Source organism: Syngnathus scovelli, chromosome 18 (genome assembly GCF_024217435.2).
Source record: "Syngnathus scovelli strain Florida chromosome 18, RoL_Ssco_1.2, whole genome shotgun sequence".
Taxonomy (NCBI): domain Eukaryota; kingdom Metazoa; phylum Chordata; class Actinopteri; order Syngnathiformes; family Syngnathidae; genus Syngnathus; species Syngnathus scovelli.
In genome coordinates, this window is record NC_090864.1 from 5178708 (window position 1) to 5194678 (window position 15971).

General features: G+C 47.6%; 3 protein-coding genes across 3 annotated transcripts in view; 2 read left to right on the top strand and 1 right to left on the bottom strand.

Annotated features, from left to right (window-relative positions):
* Nucleotides 1-15971, bottom strand: part of kcnb2b (potassium voltage-gated channel subfamily B member 2b) — a 55737-nt gene that overhangs the window by 38462 nt on the left and 1304 nt on the right. The window lies entirely within an intron of this gene.
* trpa1b (transient receptor potential cation channel, subfamily A, member 1b) lies at nucleotides 225-13776 on the top strand. The gene is made up of 29 exons (XM_049749077.1): nucleotides 225-465; nucleotides 1118-1247; nucleotides 1389-1488; nucleotides 1613-1775; nucleotides 1844-2019; nucleotides 2157-2264; nucleotides 2353-2461; nucleotides 2861-3006; nucleotides 3291-3427; nucleotides 3770-3818; nucleotides 4457-4556; nucleotides 4618-4718; nucleotides 5003-5178; nucleotides 9592-9756; nucleotides 9835-9949; nucleotides 10008-10174; nucleotides 10240-10330; nucleotides 10392-10451; nucleotides 10522-10614; nucleotides 10677-10747; nucleotides 10812-10968; nucleotides 11167-11256; nucleotides 11378-11547; nucleotides 11612-11741; nucleotides 11861-12043; nucleotides 12120-12188; nucleotides 12636-12737; nucleotides 12803-12921; nucleotides 13194-13776. Exons 3-29 carry the CDS (start codon nucleotides 1396-1398, stop codon nucleotides 13402-13404), a joined length of 3351 nt encoding a protein of 1116 aa, XP_049605034.1. The 5' UTR covers nucleotides 225-465; nucleotides 1118-1247; nucleotides 1389-1395; the 3' UTR covers nucleotides 13405-13776.
* LOC125985878 (transcription factor 21) lies at nucleotides 14668-15835 on the top strand. Its single transcript, XM_049749122.2, has 2 exons — nucleotides 14668-15031; nucleotides 15535-15835. Exons 1-2 carry the CDS (start codon nucleotides 14747-14749, stop codon nucleotides 15616-15618), a joined length of 369 nt encoding a protein of 122 aa, XP_049605079.1. The 5' UTR covers nucleotides 14668-14746; the 3' UTR covers nucleotides 15619-15835.

Below are 15971 nucleotides of genomic sequence, written 5' to 3' on the forward strand. Positions count from 1 at the left end.
AATTGTGTGTGTGTGTGTGTGTGTGTTGGGGGGGGGGGGGGGTCTTAAAGGTTACATTAAGTGGAGGGAAGCAAATTGCTTCCTTCCGCATGTTTTGATGGATAGTATATACACTGCTGTGTGCAACCGGGTGGTCAGCTTTGTAGAAATGTCACCATGAGCCTCCGCAAGCTTTTTAAATAGAACAATAAAGCTCAGCTTGGGAAACAGTCAATAATGGCGAGTCTGTAAAATAAAATCCACTCCGCCCCTCCCCTCTCCAGGCCTTCCCTGTTACCAGCATTCGGGCATATCACGTTTTGCCGCCGCAATATAGCGCTTGCCGGCACCATTTCCTCTCATTAACCAAGTGGGCATGGCTGCGCTTTGGCTTGGAGCAGTATAATGAAAGGGTCGCGGGGGACGGCATCTTCTTAGCATCCGAACAAACAAGAAGAAGGAAGATGAGGAGGCTGCATTTATGAGGTAAACATCTAGAAAAATCCTCGACTTCAAAACACCTCAAGTAAGAATCAATGTCATTTTAAAGAATCACAGAAAAGTTTTATTTACTGTAGAAATTGTTTCGAACTGAGGATGATGAGAAGAGCCTGGCAAAGAGCCTGAGAGTTTGCTAAATAGTGAGCTGCTATCAAAATGCTTTACAAATCAGGAAACTAATTTTCAACCTTAATAGGTAGGTTTACCATATAGTGACACCCCCACCCCCATTTTATTTGGTTTATTAATTGGCTATGAACTAATCTGATTAACTTTTTTTTCCCAATTCTGTTAAGTTGCTATCGATCAGTAGATGAGAAGACAGCTAAATAGTGAGCCCACTTTTAAAATGAAGTTGGAACATGCAGCCGGTGAGCCATCGTCCAATTTCATTTGGCCGAAATGAATCTTCATTTTTCTCTTTGGGCACTGAGGTCTCTGGTAGAAGATGATAGAGTGATTAAAAGTTATTCAAATATTAATGGAGGAACAGACAGGAGACATTTTAGCAGATGTTTTATTGTATCTTGTTACACACACTCCGCCGCCAAAGAAAGTGTGGTAACGCACACCAGAAATTGAAATGAAAAAATATAAATAAAAAAAATACATAAACTCAGGATTTCTTTGTGTCAAGGGCCCTTTGCAATCTCGCCTCACACCCGGGATCAACCAAGGACGTAGCCCCCTCCGACTGTGAGGAACATAATTGCTTTTCTCCACATTGACCTCGCGACGAGAACCGGATCTGAGCGTCCTTCCGGGGGGTAAGGACGATGTCACATGGGCCAATTTCCCCCCCAAGGCTCGGCTTAAGACCTTATCTGCCCACCTGCCGGGCCAAATGGAGATACGGCTGCGATTTACATCCTGATTTGTTTTTTCTGTGTGTGTGGTGACGCGCAAAGGTGAGTGATGAACTTTGGCAGAGAGGTGGCCAGGCAGACGAGTTGTTATACGTACGTGATAGATGAGGATCCAGCCCTGGCGCATGTAAATATATTCGAGGTGAGGCGTTTATTTTATTTTTTTTAAGGGAATAAAATTGTGCTTAACATTGTGGTCAAATGTAACATGAGGTGGCGGCAAATCATCAATAGTGAAACGTTTAACTCTCTTGTCTATATTCAAGTTGGCCGAGAAGGGTGACCGGGCCCTGCTGGAGAGCCTGGTGAGAAAAAATCCAGAGGTCCTAAGTGAGAAAGATGAAAAGGGCGCCGGCCCCATTCATCACGCTGCCGCGGGAGGTCACATCGCCCTCATCCAGTTCATCAGCGGCGTCCTGGGCCCAGAAGGTACGGCGGGTGTCGATCACATGATCCCCGAGATGTTCATTCATCGACATCCTCGTCCTGCCTCCAAGTTTTGAACAGCTGCGATGAGTGCGGCGACGTGCCCCTCCACTGGGCTGTGGATAAGAACCAGGCGGAGAGCTGCCGGGTTCTGATGGACTTGCGGGCCGACCCCAATGTCCTCAACGCGGCGCTGCTGTCGCCCTTGCACTTGGCCATCAGTCTGGAACACAACGCGCTGGTGGAGGTGAGTCCTGTACGATAAAAAAGTTGGCGGTGCGAGTCAATCCAGGACGACATCGTGATGATCGGCACCTTGGACGGGTTGCCCGTCAATCACGCGGCAATCGCACTGAAATGAAGGCGAGCATTTGTCCTTGGCAGCTGCTGCTCTCCTACAGCACGGTAGACTACAACCAGCCGGGGGACCTTGGCAACACTCCGGTCATGATGGCCTGCTCGCTTAATAACTGCCAAGCTCTCAAATTGTTGGTAAGCAGCACAAAATTCAAGGCAGGGGTGGAGGATACAGACTATATTGAAGGTGGGGTCACTAATTTCTTTCTTTGTGTTTGGAAAGCTAAAGCACGGAGCGCGCCTGTGCCAGCAGAACAAACTGGGACACTTTGCGGTGCACGCGGCAGCCTTCGCTGGTGCAAAAAAGGTCTTGGAACACGTTCTGAAGGCTGGTAAGACACTCCTATAACTTTACTGTAAACTAAGTAAATTTGGAAAAAAACAAACAAAAAAAACTGCAGTTACTGTTACCAAAATTGTGCAAATATTGTTATAGTTTAGAGTAAATATTTTTTGTAATAGTAAGATTTTGTGGAGTAAATTTTCTTCTTGAAAGGAAAAAAGGAAGTTTGTCCTCGGGGTCATTTTATTTTGGTTGGATGTCATTTTTGGGAGGGATGCAAAATTTGGGTGAGCACAACATTTTGGTGGACAGCATGAATTCACAAGAGTGGACCAAAAAATTTAACAAAATTTTGGTGGGGTATAAAAAGCATCCAATTGAAGTCAAATGTTTTTTCTTGTCAATGTAGCCTAATCGTATTACATGCGATTGAATTATCGTCCAACAGGGGAGGAGCTGGGCTACGTGGGTGCAAACCACATTAACTATCTGGACAAATCCAATAGCTCCCCTCTGCATCTGGCCGTGCGGGGCGGCAATGTGGAGACTATTCGATTCTGTATCGACATGGGAGCCAACATTGATCAGAAGCAGGTACTGCACTAGTTCGACAGAGCCTCCCGAGTGTCATGTAAATTGTAAGGGAGAAAAAAAAAAAAAAAAAAAAAAAAATCCACTTTGTCTCTGCCATGCTTATCTCATTAAAGGCTTGTGTTACACTTCTCGGTGTTCAGCTTTGCTAAGTGCACTAATCGTGTTTGTGTGTGTGTGTGTTTGCATTGCTCTATCAAACTCAATCCGCCTGTAATTGGAGACAAAACTGATGCTTGTTACATGCGTCGGTTTAATTGGTGCCTGTTTGTTTGTTTGGCGTGCAGCATGACAAGTCGACGCCGCTGCACCTGGCGTGCACACAAGGCGCCACCGAGGTGGTCAAAATGATGCTGCGCGCTCATGGCCGAGTGGAGGACATCATTAACCTGGCCGATGGAGCTTGTCAGACACCGCTGCACAAGTGGGCTCTCTTCACACTTGCACGGGTCATGGCGGTAGCTTGACTACGAGCGCCGCAATTTCTGATGCGTCACAGCTCCACAAAAAACGCCATTTCAATTCAATTCAATGCGGCAATTGAAAGACACAGACAAACAACAGACGCTCGTATGGACAGACCAAAGGTGGTGTGGGTGGATGGACAAATAGATGAAATCATGTAGCCGCCAATAATAGCAAGACTGATTTATGAAGCCTTGCACCTGCTTGTAAAACGACACTCCACACACAAACTGCCACTTAAAGTCACATACTGTGTAACATGTCGAGCCTGACTAACAAAACCTGTTTGTCTTCCTCTCAGGGCGACCATATTCGACCATGTCGACTTAGCCGGCTACCTCATATCCTTGGTAAACATCTACATGCATTTTATACACATCACTGTTCCTAATAATGTGGATTCCTCGCCATAAGGTGCATTGAACAAACATCCATGAGCACTTATTAGCTTGTAAAAGCTGCTTGCAATTACTTGTCACCATCTGCTGTTGGCGGGAAAAAAAAAAAAGAAAGGTTCAAGTCGACCTCTTGTCGAGTGATTATTGAAGCAAACGCCACGGTGGGAAACAAACACGTGCGCAGAGTTTATCTTAATTAAAAACTAAGCATCAGGGATTTTTTTATGGCCATGATTGCTGTTGTATTTTACGCATGTCATGGAACAGAGCAGTCATGAAATTGTGTGTCTGATTTACAACTTGCAAAATATTTTAAGCCACACACCACCCCAAATGTTAAAATAACTCCTGTTATTTTTAAATAAATAAATAAACAAATAAATACATTTATAAATTATATATATATATATATATATATATATATATATATATATATATATATATATATATATATATATATAATATATTTTTTTAAAATTTATTTTGTTGATACATTTTTTATCCTGTGCAACAGCGCACCCCCCAAAATTGCACAGATAAAAATGACTTTGGGAAAAGAAGCTAATGAGGAACACTTTGGTGTTCCACAGGGTGCGGATGTCAACGCCGTTGACTGCAAAGGCAACTCACCCTTGCTACTAGCGACCAGTAACGGCGCGTGGAGAACCATGGCGCTGCTCCTGTCCAAAGGTGCAACAGCATACGTGCCAATCGTAATTTGTTTCTGACCATTTTTTCCTTCATTTTTCAGGGGCCAATGTCAACCTAACAGACAGATTTGGCTGCAACTTTCTTCATCTGGCCATCTTGCAACCCAAGGGGCTGAAGAATGTACCGGAAGATGTGCTGCAGGTACATGTTGGCCCCTGTGAATCCGGCTAGCTCCTCTATTAGAAAAAATAAAAATCCTGCAGTCTGATAGAATTTTCCATTTTGGGGGTGTGGTTCAATTCCTAATTAGTGTTCTTTCTGTTTCTCATGGTCCACTATCGTTTACGTAATCTGCCTTTAACTTGAGACAGGATTCATGTTACATAAGACAGTAATTAGCCGCATGAGCGCTTTAGCGCACACGACGCATCCCAGCTGCCTTATAGAATCGTATTCCGATAATGCTTCATCTTCTGCTCTTCCAGCGCAGCAACATGAAAGCGTTGCTGAGCTGCGAGGACAACGAGGGCTGCACGCCGCTGCACTACGCCTGCCGGCTGGGCATCCACGACTCTGTGCGCAACATGTTGGGCCTCTCAGGCCAGCTGGGCCTGGCGTGCAAGTCCAAGGACAAGAAGTCTGCCCTACACTTTGCTGCTCAGTGAGTCGCTTTGGTAGAGGGGCTGGAATAAAGCGGAGCTTTTTGCTACAGCATTATGCGCCGCAGTCTCCTCTTGGCTGCAGCGTCCTGTTTTTGTTCTGCTCTTGGTTTCCTTTTGAGGCTAAGCCATTAGAACACAGGTGTCAAACTCAAGGCCCGGGGCCAGATACGGCCTGCCACATCATTTTATGTGGCCTGCGAAGACAAATTGTGCATCAAATTCGTGTCCGTTATCCGGGGTCGGGTCGCGGGGGCAGCAGCTTCAGGAGGGACTCCCAGACTTCCCTCTCCACAGCCACTTCATCCAGCTCATCCCGGGGGATCCCAAGGCGTTCCCAGGCCACCTGAGAGACATAGTCTCTCCAGCGCGTCCTGGGTCGTCCCCGGGGTCTCCGACCGGTGGGACATGCCCGGAACACCTCCCCAGGGAGGCGTCCAGGAGGGATCCTGATAAGATGCCCGAGCCACCTCATCTGGCTCCTCTCAACGTGGAGGAGTAGCGACTCTACTCCGAGTCTCTCCCGGATGACCGAGCTTCTCACCCTATCTCTAAGGGAGAGCCCGGACATCCAGCGGAGAAAACTCATTTCGGCCGCTTGTATCCGGGATCTCGTTCTTTAGGTCACGACCCATAGCTCGTGACCATAGGTGAGGGTAGGAGCATAAATCGACCGGTAAATCGAGAGCTTTGCCTTTTGGCTCAGCTCTCTGTTTACCACGACGGACCAGTACGGAGTCTGCATTACTGCCGACGCTGCATCGATCCGCCTGTCGATCTCGCGCGCCATCCTTCCCTCACTCGTGAACAAGACTCCAAGATACTTAAACTCCTCCACTTGGGGCAGGATCTCATCCCTGATCCGGAGAGGGCATTCCACCCTTTTCCGATCGAGGACCATGGACATGGATTTGGAGGTGCTGACCCTCATCCCGACGGCTTCACACTCGGCTGCGAACCGCTCCAGTGAGAGCTGGAGATCACGGCCTGAAGAAGCCAACAGCACCACGTCGTCTGCAAAAAGCAGAGACGCAATGCTGAGGTCCCCAAACCGGACCCCCTCAACGCCTCGAATGCGCCTAGAAATTCTGTCCATAAAAATTATGAACAGAATCGGTGACAAAGGGCAGCCTTGGCAGAGTCCAACCCTCATTGGGAACGAATCCGACTTACTGCCGGAAATGCGGACCAAACTCTGGCATTGGTGATACAGGGACCAAACCGCCCTTATCAGTTGGCTCGGCACCCCGTACTCCCGAAGCACCCTCCACAGAACCTCCCAAGGGACACGGTCGAACGCCTTCTCCAAGTTCACAAAACACATGTGGACTGGTTGGGCGAACTCCCATGCACCCTCAAGGATCCTGCTGAGGGTGTAGAGCTGGTCCACTGTTCCACGGCCAGGACGAAAGCCAGACTGCTCCTCCTGAATCCGAGGTTCGACCTCCCGACGGACCCTCCTCTCCAGCACCCCTGAATAGACCTTACCAGGGAGGCTGAGGAGTGTGATTCCCCTGTAATTGGAACACACCTTCCGGTCCACTTTCTTAAAGAGGGGAACCACCACCCCAGTCTGCCAATCCAGAGGTACTGTTCCCGATGTCCACGCAATGTTGTAGAGGCGTGTCAGCCATGACAGCCCCACAACATTCAGAGCCCTTAAGAACTGCGGGCGGATCTCATCCACCCCCGGGGCCTTGCCACCAAGGAGTTTTTTAACTACCTCAGTGACTTCGACCCCAGAGATTGGAGAGTCCGCCTCTGAGTCCCCAGGCCCTGCTTCCACAATGGAAGGTGTGTAGGTGGAATTGAGGAGGTCTTCGAAGTACTCTCCCCACCGACTCACGACGTCCCGAGTCGAAGTCAGCAGCACGCCCTCCCCACTGTAAACAGAGTTGACGTTGCACTGCTCCCCCCTCCTGAGACGCCGGATGGTGGACCAGAATTTCCTCGAAGCCGTCCGGAAGTCATTCTCCATGGCCTCGCCAAACTCGTCCCACGCCCGGGTTTTTGCCGCAGCAACCGCCGAAGCCGCGTTCCGCTTGGCTATCCAGTACCTGTCAGATGCCTCCGGAGTCCTGCAGGCCAAAATGGCCTAATAGGACTCCTTTTTCAGCTTGACGGCATCCCTTACCGCCGGTGTCCACCAGCGGGTTCGGGGATTGCCGCCATGACAGGTACCAACGACCTCACGGCCACAGCTCCGGTCGGCCGCCTCAACAATGGAGGCACGGAACATGGTCCACTCGGACTCAATGTCCCCCGCCTCCCACGGGACGTGGGAAAAGCTCTGCCGGAGGTGGGAGTTGAAGCTCTTCCTGACAGGGGATTCTGCCAGACGTTCCCAGCAGACCCTCACAGAGCGTTTGGGTCTGCCAGGTCGGACCGGCATCATCCCCCACCATCGGAGCCAACCCACCACCAGGTGGTGATCAGTTGACAGCTCCGCCCCTCTCTTCGCCCGAGTGTCCAAAACATGCGGCCGCAAATCCGATGACACAACTACAAAGTCGATCATCGAACTGCGGCCTAGGGTGTCCTGGTGCCAAGTGCACACATGTACGCCCTTATGTTTGAACATGGTGTTCATTATAGAAAATCCGTGTCGAGCACAGAAGTCCAATAATAGAACACCGCTCGGGTTCAGATCGGGGGGGCCGTTCCTCCCAATCACGCCCTTCCAGGTCTCGCTGTCATTGCCCACGTGAGCATTGAAGTCACCCAGTAGAACGATGGAGTCCCCAGAAGGAGCGCTCTCCAGCACTTCTTCCAGGGACCCCAAGAAGGGTGGGTACTCTGAGCTGCCGTTTGGTGCATAGACACAGAGAACAGTCAGGACCCGGCCCCCCACCCGAAGGCGGAGGGAGGCTACCCTCTCGTTCACCGGGGTGAACCCCAATGTGTAGGCGCCCAGCCGGGGGGCAATAAGTATACCCACACCTGCTCGACGCCTCACACCGTGGGCAACTCCAGAGTGGAGGAGAGTCCAGCCCCTCTCGAGAGGGCTTGTACCGGAACCCAAACTGTGCGTGGAGGCAAGTCCGACTATGTCTAGTCGGAACTTTTCTGCCTCGCACACCAGCTCGGGCTCCTTTCCAGCCAGAGAGGTGACATTCCATGTCCCAAGAGCCAGCTTCTGCAGCCGGGGATCAGACCGCCTTTGGCCGCCGTCCAGCTTACACTGCACCCGACCCCTTTGGCCCCACCCACAGGTGGTGAGCCCATGGGAAGGGGGACCCACATTTCCTTTTCGGGCTGTGCCCGGCCGGGCCCCATGGGTGAAGGCCCGGCCACCAGACGCTCGCCTTCGAGCCCCGCCTCCAGGCCTGGCTCCAGAGGGGTGCCCCGGTGACCCGCGTCCGGGCGAGGGAAAACGCAATCCATTTATTTTATTCATCATAAGGGGCTTGTGTCATGACTAGAATTGCAGATTATCTTCACTTTTAATATCTTTTTTTTTAAATATTTGACCAGTTTTGACTCATCTGATTTGTTTTGTAGCTTTTTCTGTATATAATATGAGGTGCTCATACATTTATTTGGGTTAACAGTCATAATGGCCCTCCGAAAGAAGCTATAACTACAATGCGGCCCACGAAACAAATTAGTTTGACACCCCTGCATTAGAAGCAGGGGTATATATATTGCTTTTAGCTCTGGATGTTTATTTTACTCCGCAATCTCCACTTTGCTGCATCGGCCCTTTGCAGAAGTAAAAAGAGGAGACATTTATCATCATCCATTATTGTCACAGCTCATTCTTAACGATGTGCAGTGGTGAAAAGTCGTTTTACTTATTATTACTCTGCTTGAAATAAGAAAATGGAAAAAAATATTACTGCAGGACCATAATGGCTAAAATATGACTCTTGGGAGACCTGAGACTGAAGCCAACTGTTTCATCTCCCTAATTGGATGAACGTGATATGGGGACAAAAGAACAGTAAGCATGCTGCGCTGTTACCTCAACATTTGGAATTTTTTTTTTTTCCATGCAAAAAGCTATTTTTTACAATTAATTGGGTGTGACATCTCCATTATGTACTGCCCCAAACGCCTGGAATAGAATTCAATTAGTGAGGCATATTTGATTTTTTTTTTAAGTAGGTGTGAAATGAGTGGTCATGTACTCATTCCACTAGTGCTGTGGGGCAAATGAAAGGCAATGATGTCATAAAGGCTTGATGTCCTCAGGCGGCGCCCATTTTGCCACTGAAAATTACATCACAGTTGCTCTTCAGGTAACAACCAATCACGGTTTGCCAGTTTTCTGGGTTTAGTTATGTGACAGCCTATCAGGGGTCAGCTAGACCAAAAAAAGCTTGCAAGCATCTTGAGGTCATTTAAGGACCCTAACATGACTTGTGTGACTATAGCGCCCCCTAGGTGTCGCTATCATTTTGGTTCCCCTGTAGGTACGGCCGTATCAACACATGTCACCGGCTGCTGGAGACCATCACGGACTCGCGGTTGCTCAACGAAGGCGACGAGCGGGGCCTGACGCCGCTTCATTTGGCATCCAGAGGGGGGCACACGCAGGTGGTGGGGCTCTTGTTGCGCAAAGGGGCCCTATTTCACAGGTCAACACACCCGCCGGGCTGATTTACATTTATGTCGTGAGCACTCTGTGAGTCTTATGATGTAATGTTTGTCTGTAGTGACTACAAGGGCTGGACGTGTCTCCACCACGCCGCCTCGGAGGGATACACGCAAACTATGGACATCATATTATCCGCCAATGTGAAACTGCTGGATAAAACGGATGAAGACGGGGTATGAATAATTTTCACCTCCGAGGTTGACTAGATTAAAATGACGATCTGGCATTCAGAACACTGCCCTCCACATCGCGGCGAGGGTGGGCCACGTGGCGGCGGTCATGGTCATGGTGAACCGAGGGGCGGAGTTTGCGTTGAACAAGAACGACACCTCATTCCTACACGAAGCGTTGCAGCACGGGAAGCAGGACGTGGTCAATGCTGTCATTGACAGTGAGAGGTAGCTACGTACATTGTTTGGATAACTTAAAATGGCGGCTTGTTATATTGCGTTTGTCCCTGCAGATGTGCGGAAGCGTTGAAAAAGTTTAAAATCGGGGGATCTCAGCGTTGCCCCATCATGGACATGATTGAATACCTTCCAGAGACTTATAAGGTTTGTTTTAAAGTGACTCACATGTACGTTACAAAATGTAACATCGTTTTCTATTTGCTAGCACCTGTTGGATTGCAGCGTGAGGGAGTCAGAGGACGATCACAACAGTCCAGAGTTTCACGTAATTCACCTGCGATGTTAATCCAACCCCGATCCGAAGACACAATAAATCTGATGTCTACCTTCCGCAGATTGAATACGATTTCAGGTGGTTGCAAGCGCCACTGGAAAGGCAGAAGACAGGGGACAAGTCCAATCGGCCGCAACCGCTAGCCGCACTCAACGTAAATTAAGATTACGGAATAGTTGCACGGCCCTGGACTTCAGCAGTTTTTATTCCTCACAGGCAATGGTGAAGTACAACCAGTTGGGTCTGCTCAACCACCCCGTCAGCAAACAGTACCTTTCCATGAAGTGGTGAGTGTGCCGTCATGCTACGGTGTTTCGTTTCTGACGAGTAACCGTCGCATGGATTCCGCAGGGTGGCGTACGGGAGCAAGGCGCATATTCTCAACATGTTCATGTACCTGCTGGGCCTGCTGCCGCTGACGCACCTCATTGTGACCTTGAGGCCCAGCGTGAACATCACCGAGACGGGAGAGCGCAAGATCACCATGGTGCCTGTCTCTTTCACAGAGGTATAACTGCCTGAGCGTCAACTATAATTTGATGCAGTGAAACAAAGAAGGTAGCTTTAGCGCAGAATACTGTTTCATAGCCGTGTTATCGTCCTGATTTGGTTAATTTTGACGAGCACTAGGCTTGATCTGCATTATGGTACAGTTTGGCAAGTTCATATACGGATATTTCATTTTGTTTGTCTTTGCGTTGAGCAGCAAAGTCTGTTCCTGTCCTTCTGCATGGTGATGGTCCTCGTCATGAATATCTACTCCATACTGAAGGAAGTCCTTCAGATGATACAGCAGGTAAAAAAAGGACAACTCTTAACATTGCCCTAGTTGGTTACTTCAAACATGTCCGACCGCGTATCCTGCAAGATGGTCAGACTATGACACGAGAATCCTTACGTAACTCATTGGCTCTCAGCGTTGGGACTACCTAAAAGACTACTCCAACCAAGCCGACTGGTTCTCAGCCATCAACTCACTTCTGTTCGTCATCCCGCTCATGCTCAACACGTCCGGTTCGTGGTACTGGCAAGCGGGCGCCCTGGCCGTCTCCAGCTCTTGGTTCGGATTCCTCCTGTATCTCCAGAGGTAAGCAAATCTTACGATCAAAATGTCCGCCTGGCACTTGACTGTGGCCGGTCGCTCCCCGTAGGTTCGAGCACATCGGTATCTTTGTGGTGATGTTTGGCGAGATCTGCAGGACGCTCTTTCGCACCGTGCTGCTGTTCTTCTATCTCCTGTTGGCGTTTGCCTTGGCCTTCTACGTGCTACTGCTTGACCAGGTACAATGAATGCTCACACTTGACGCCTCCTCTAGTCCTTCTACCTTTTTCATCAATAGCCGTGTGTGTCGGCAGGTAATCACAGTAGTCACACCATATGTTGTTTTGACCTCCTACAGAAAGAGTTTGAGAACCTGCCGCTATCCATGATGCAAACGTTTGTCATGATGGTCGGTGAACTGAATTACCAGAACAACTTCCTGAGCGCATATCTCAACAACGAACTTCCATTCAGCGGCTTGACGTACTTCACTTTTGTCTCCTTTGTTCTCATGATGCCCATTGTCCTCATCAACTTACTAGTAAGCTGGTCAGCGCCCGGATTCGTTAATGTAAGAGGGGAAACTCGGAAATAACACGTACCTTTCCGTCTTGTAGATTGGTTTAGCCGTTGGAGACATTGCGGAAGTGCAAAGAAATGCTGCCATGAAAAGAATAGCCATGCAGGTTGGTTTGTAAACACATATCATTCTAGCAACAGACACCAGTTGAATACAGCTAGCTCCAAACAAGATTCCATAGAAGATTTTTTGCATTTTAAAATTGCCGTTGTGCTACTTATCCTACAAAAACCGAATCCTCAAAAATGAGGTACCAATCAATAGGGCGATAACCAGGCTATCCAACGGCGTGAGTCATATTGGCAAGAAGCATTGTTACCACTAATATATACCCTACCAAAAACGCATCATGCTAACATCAAAGTCCATAGAAGATTTATCACATTTTCATATGCCACTGATCAACTCATCTTGTGACTATATGTTCCTCAAAATTATGAAAGCATTTAATTGGGTCACAAACAGACTCTCTATTGGCAGAAGAAGTACTATTAGAACACGTAAATAATCTGGTTTACATGTAACTGAAAACAAGAATTTTATGGTGAACCAGATTGATCTCCACACTGCCTTGGAAGACAAGCTGCCCTACTGGTTCATCAAACGAGCAGACAAACGGTCCGTCATCATCTACCCCAACCGCAAGTGCTCCAAGGTAAACACGCGCTCATAAATATGAATATGCCGCATTATTGTGATTTATCCCTCCGATTTACGCAGCACTTCATCATGCAGTTATTTGGAGGCAGCGCGCCGGCCAACGACGAGTGGAAGCGGACTCAGGTGGCGTCGCAAAAATGCTCCGTGCTGGAGACCGAGGTCAAAAAACAAAAGAGCAGGTAACGAAAATCCACGTTACTCTGTGTTCTAATCGCCTGAGCCTTTTTCCGTGTTGCATTCGACTATGAATGCAGGTAAAAGCCAAAGTGGTCAGTTTTTGTTGCATTAGTGGCTCTTAGTGGAAAATGTGGTCATGACATCACTTGAGTAGTCTCCATTGCATTTTGCTGCAAATGGATTATTAATAACATTTTGGTAGTATGACACCTGTCAAAAAAAAACAAGGCGCTGCGATTTTAAAATAACAAAGTTAAAGAAATCGTCTCTCCAGGCTGAAGGAGATGTCTGGCATGCTGGAGAAGCAGCACAGCCTCCTCAAGCTCATCATCCAGAAGATGGAGATTACTTCTGAGGCGGACGAGTACGACGGCCCCGTCAACGTTCCGGGCGCCGCATGGAAGCAGGCGTGTCTGCCCAAACGCCCCACCAGCATGTCCCGCTGGGTTCCGCTTATTAAGGCCATAGAGTCCAAGCCCAAATGAGATGGACATTTGAGAACACTAAAGTTGACGCACACCCTTTCTGCTACACACACACACCCTAAGCAAAAATATACAAATATATTAGTTATTCGTCATAGAGGATCAAGAATATATGACTGCGAGTATTGTTATATTGTCTTGCTCTTGTGTTCCAATATCCATCGCTTTTCAAACCGTCACTAATTAAGCTAACCGTTAGCATGTCAATGGCGTTTTGCATTGTTTGTTAGCATTGAGAAAAGCAGGTTTTCCAAGCATGAAATTGTCTTTGTGTTTAAAACTCAACTGGGAGTGTCATTAAATAGCTTGATGTCTGTGTGTGCGCTGTAGTTTGTAATGATTATAAAACAATAAAAAGATTTCCAAATTTTGGTCACGCTTGAGCGTCTTGCTTTTGGCTTGGATTTGATGCACTAAGTCCACCCTAACCCAACCTCGACTTTCTCCAGTCTTCTAAAACAATTCCTCAAACAGCACCAAGTAGAGCAAAGAATGCATGAGTGATGTTCGCCCTGGTCATGCCAACGTGCCAGATGTCATGGGAACGGCAAACAGCTGCTCTGTGTGTGGAAACACGATCCCTCTGTGAAACCGCCCGCAAAATGAGACGCTTTTGATAAGGTCTTCAAGAAATTTCTATCACTCAAAAAACCTTTTTTGGGGGGGTGACATCACTACAAATTATGAGTGCACCCTACAATAGTGTTATTTTAAAAAAACAGAATTCCAAAAATAAACAGAATGCAAAGAATTGAAAAATTTGATCATCAGGTTTGAATGCTACAATTCAATTTATTGCGCTGCTCCTTCTGCTGTGCTCACCTTGGTCATTAGATGGCAGTGTAACACAGACATAAGCCAGGCAAAGAGGAGCCAGCATGCGTCTCTCCACTATTTACGTTTGAATATCTGTTGCTACCAAAACCACCATGATTGTTGCTAACTATTAGCATGTCTATGGAGTTTTACATTATTTGTCAGCATTAAGCCATGTAGACTTTGCTGCGGCACAGCGATGTTACTGTTTGAAATACACTTACATAATATTTACAGGTGATAGGCTGAAATTCCAACAACTGTGAGTTAAACAAGGTCTCTAAACGATTACCAAAATAGTTGTTGATTGATTTGCTAATCGATTAGCACAGATGTGTACGGTTGCTTTACTTGGCAGAGTCTCCGTAAGTGGAGGCTGAGAATTGCTGCTGAGTGGTGGGAGGAGAAAGTGTTGCCCAGATGTCAGCTTTCTTAAATGACAGCCGTCGCCCAGCCACAGGCTTGTTTTTGCTTTCCCACCCCTCTGGACGACGCAAGAGCATATCCCGAAGGGTTGCAGTAGGCCATGTCAGCTGGCTGGGCCGAAGAGGACAGAGGAGTGGAGCGCTGTGGGAAAGAGTCGCACAGGGACGCGGCCAACGCCCGCGAAAGGGCTAGGATGAGGGTGCTGAGCAAAGCCTTCTCCAGGCTGAAGACCACCCTGCCCTGGGTGCCCCCCGATACCAAGCTGTCCAAGCTGGACACACTGCGGCTGGCCTCCAGCTACATCTCGCATCTCAGGCGACTACTCCAAGACCACCCGCTGTGTGACAGCCCGCTGGATGACGAATTTGTCAAGTCCTCCAGTCTGGTATGGTAACTTCAAAATGATTATTTTCATGGCAAACTTAGAAATCAAATTATTCAACTCCAATCTTATGGTGTTGTTTCTAATATCACATTGTATCTTATTATAATTGCATTTATTGTGTTACTGAACGATTCTGAAAAATATTCAAATCCCGATCGTCATATTTCAGATTACAAAAATAATGCAAACTAATTTGTGGCATGTGAACATATGGACTGCACAAGTGTTAACTTATCTAGACAGTATATATAAAATATATATATAAACAAATACATAAAATACACATGGATATAAACACACAGCAGCTCACTTGGTTAAAGCTTCCTATCGAACGAAACAACATACAATGAATATTATTGCTGTACTGAGAAGCCAAGAGAGGAGCCGAGTACGAGAGAGCCAGCTTTATACTGCCCCCAGGTGGCCAAGGCATTCACAACAGAAAAGGTAGTACAATTAATTAAGAAGTCTTACAAAAATATTTGTATGATTTGTCCCACCAGACCTGGCCATTTGGGACGACGGGACACTCTGAGGACGAGCACTCTCATTCCAAGAGCACAATGAGACTTTGTGGTGCAGCCTGAACACAGTACGGCCTGGCCAGAGCATTTCATGGTGACATCACAGACAAAAGACAGGTGTAAAAGCCAAAGTGGGGGGGGAAGCCAAATCGCTAGATTGAGGTGACAAATACCACTTCCTGTTCTATGGTTAGCATCACACTATCAGCAGAACGTCCTTTCTATGCTCATAGACTGTCAGTCTCACGAGACTGTTATTTTAAATAAAAGTTTTTTGCTCCCTGGGTTTCACGGTCATGACAAAAAAACACGTCCTATTCTATGGTCATCATCACCAATATATCCTTTGCATGATTATTGGGTTGAACCCAAGTGAGATTTTGTGAGATATGAGGCAAGTTTGGTGGCACCAACAA

Bases quoted from the DNA above. Each gene is read 5' to 3' on its own strand.
- trpa1b (XM_049749077.1), top strand. From the start codon at position 1,396: ATGAACTTTGGCAGAGAGGTGGCCAGGCAGACGAGTTGTTATACGTAC. The intron at 10,969-11,166 runs GTATAACTGCCT...TGCGTTGAGCAG, and splicing joins TGCCTGTCTCTTTCACAGAG to CAAAGTCTGTTCCTGTCCTT. The intron at 12,189-12,635 runs GTTGGTTTGTAA...ATGGTGAACCAG, and splicing joins TGAAAAGAATAGCCATGCAG to ATTGATCTCCACACTGCCTT.
- LOC125985878 (XM_049749122.2), top strand. From the start codon at position 14,747: ATGTCAGCTGGCTGGGCCGAAGAGGACAGAGGAGTGGAGCGCTGTGGG. The intron at 15,032-15,534 runs GTATGGTAACTT...TTGTCCCACCAG, and splicing joins TTGTCAAGTCCTCCAGTCTG to ACCTGGCCATTTGGGACGAC.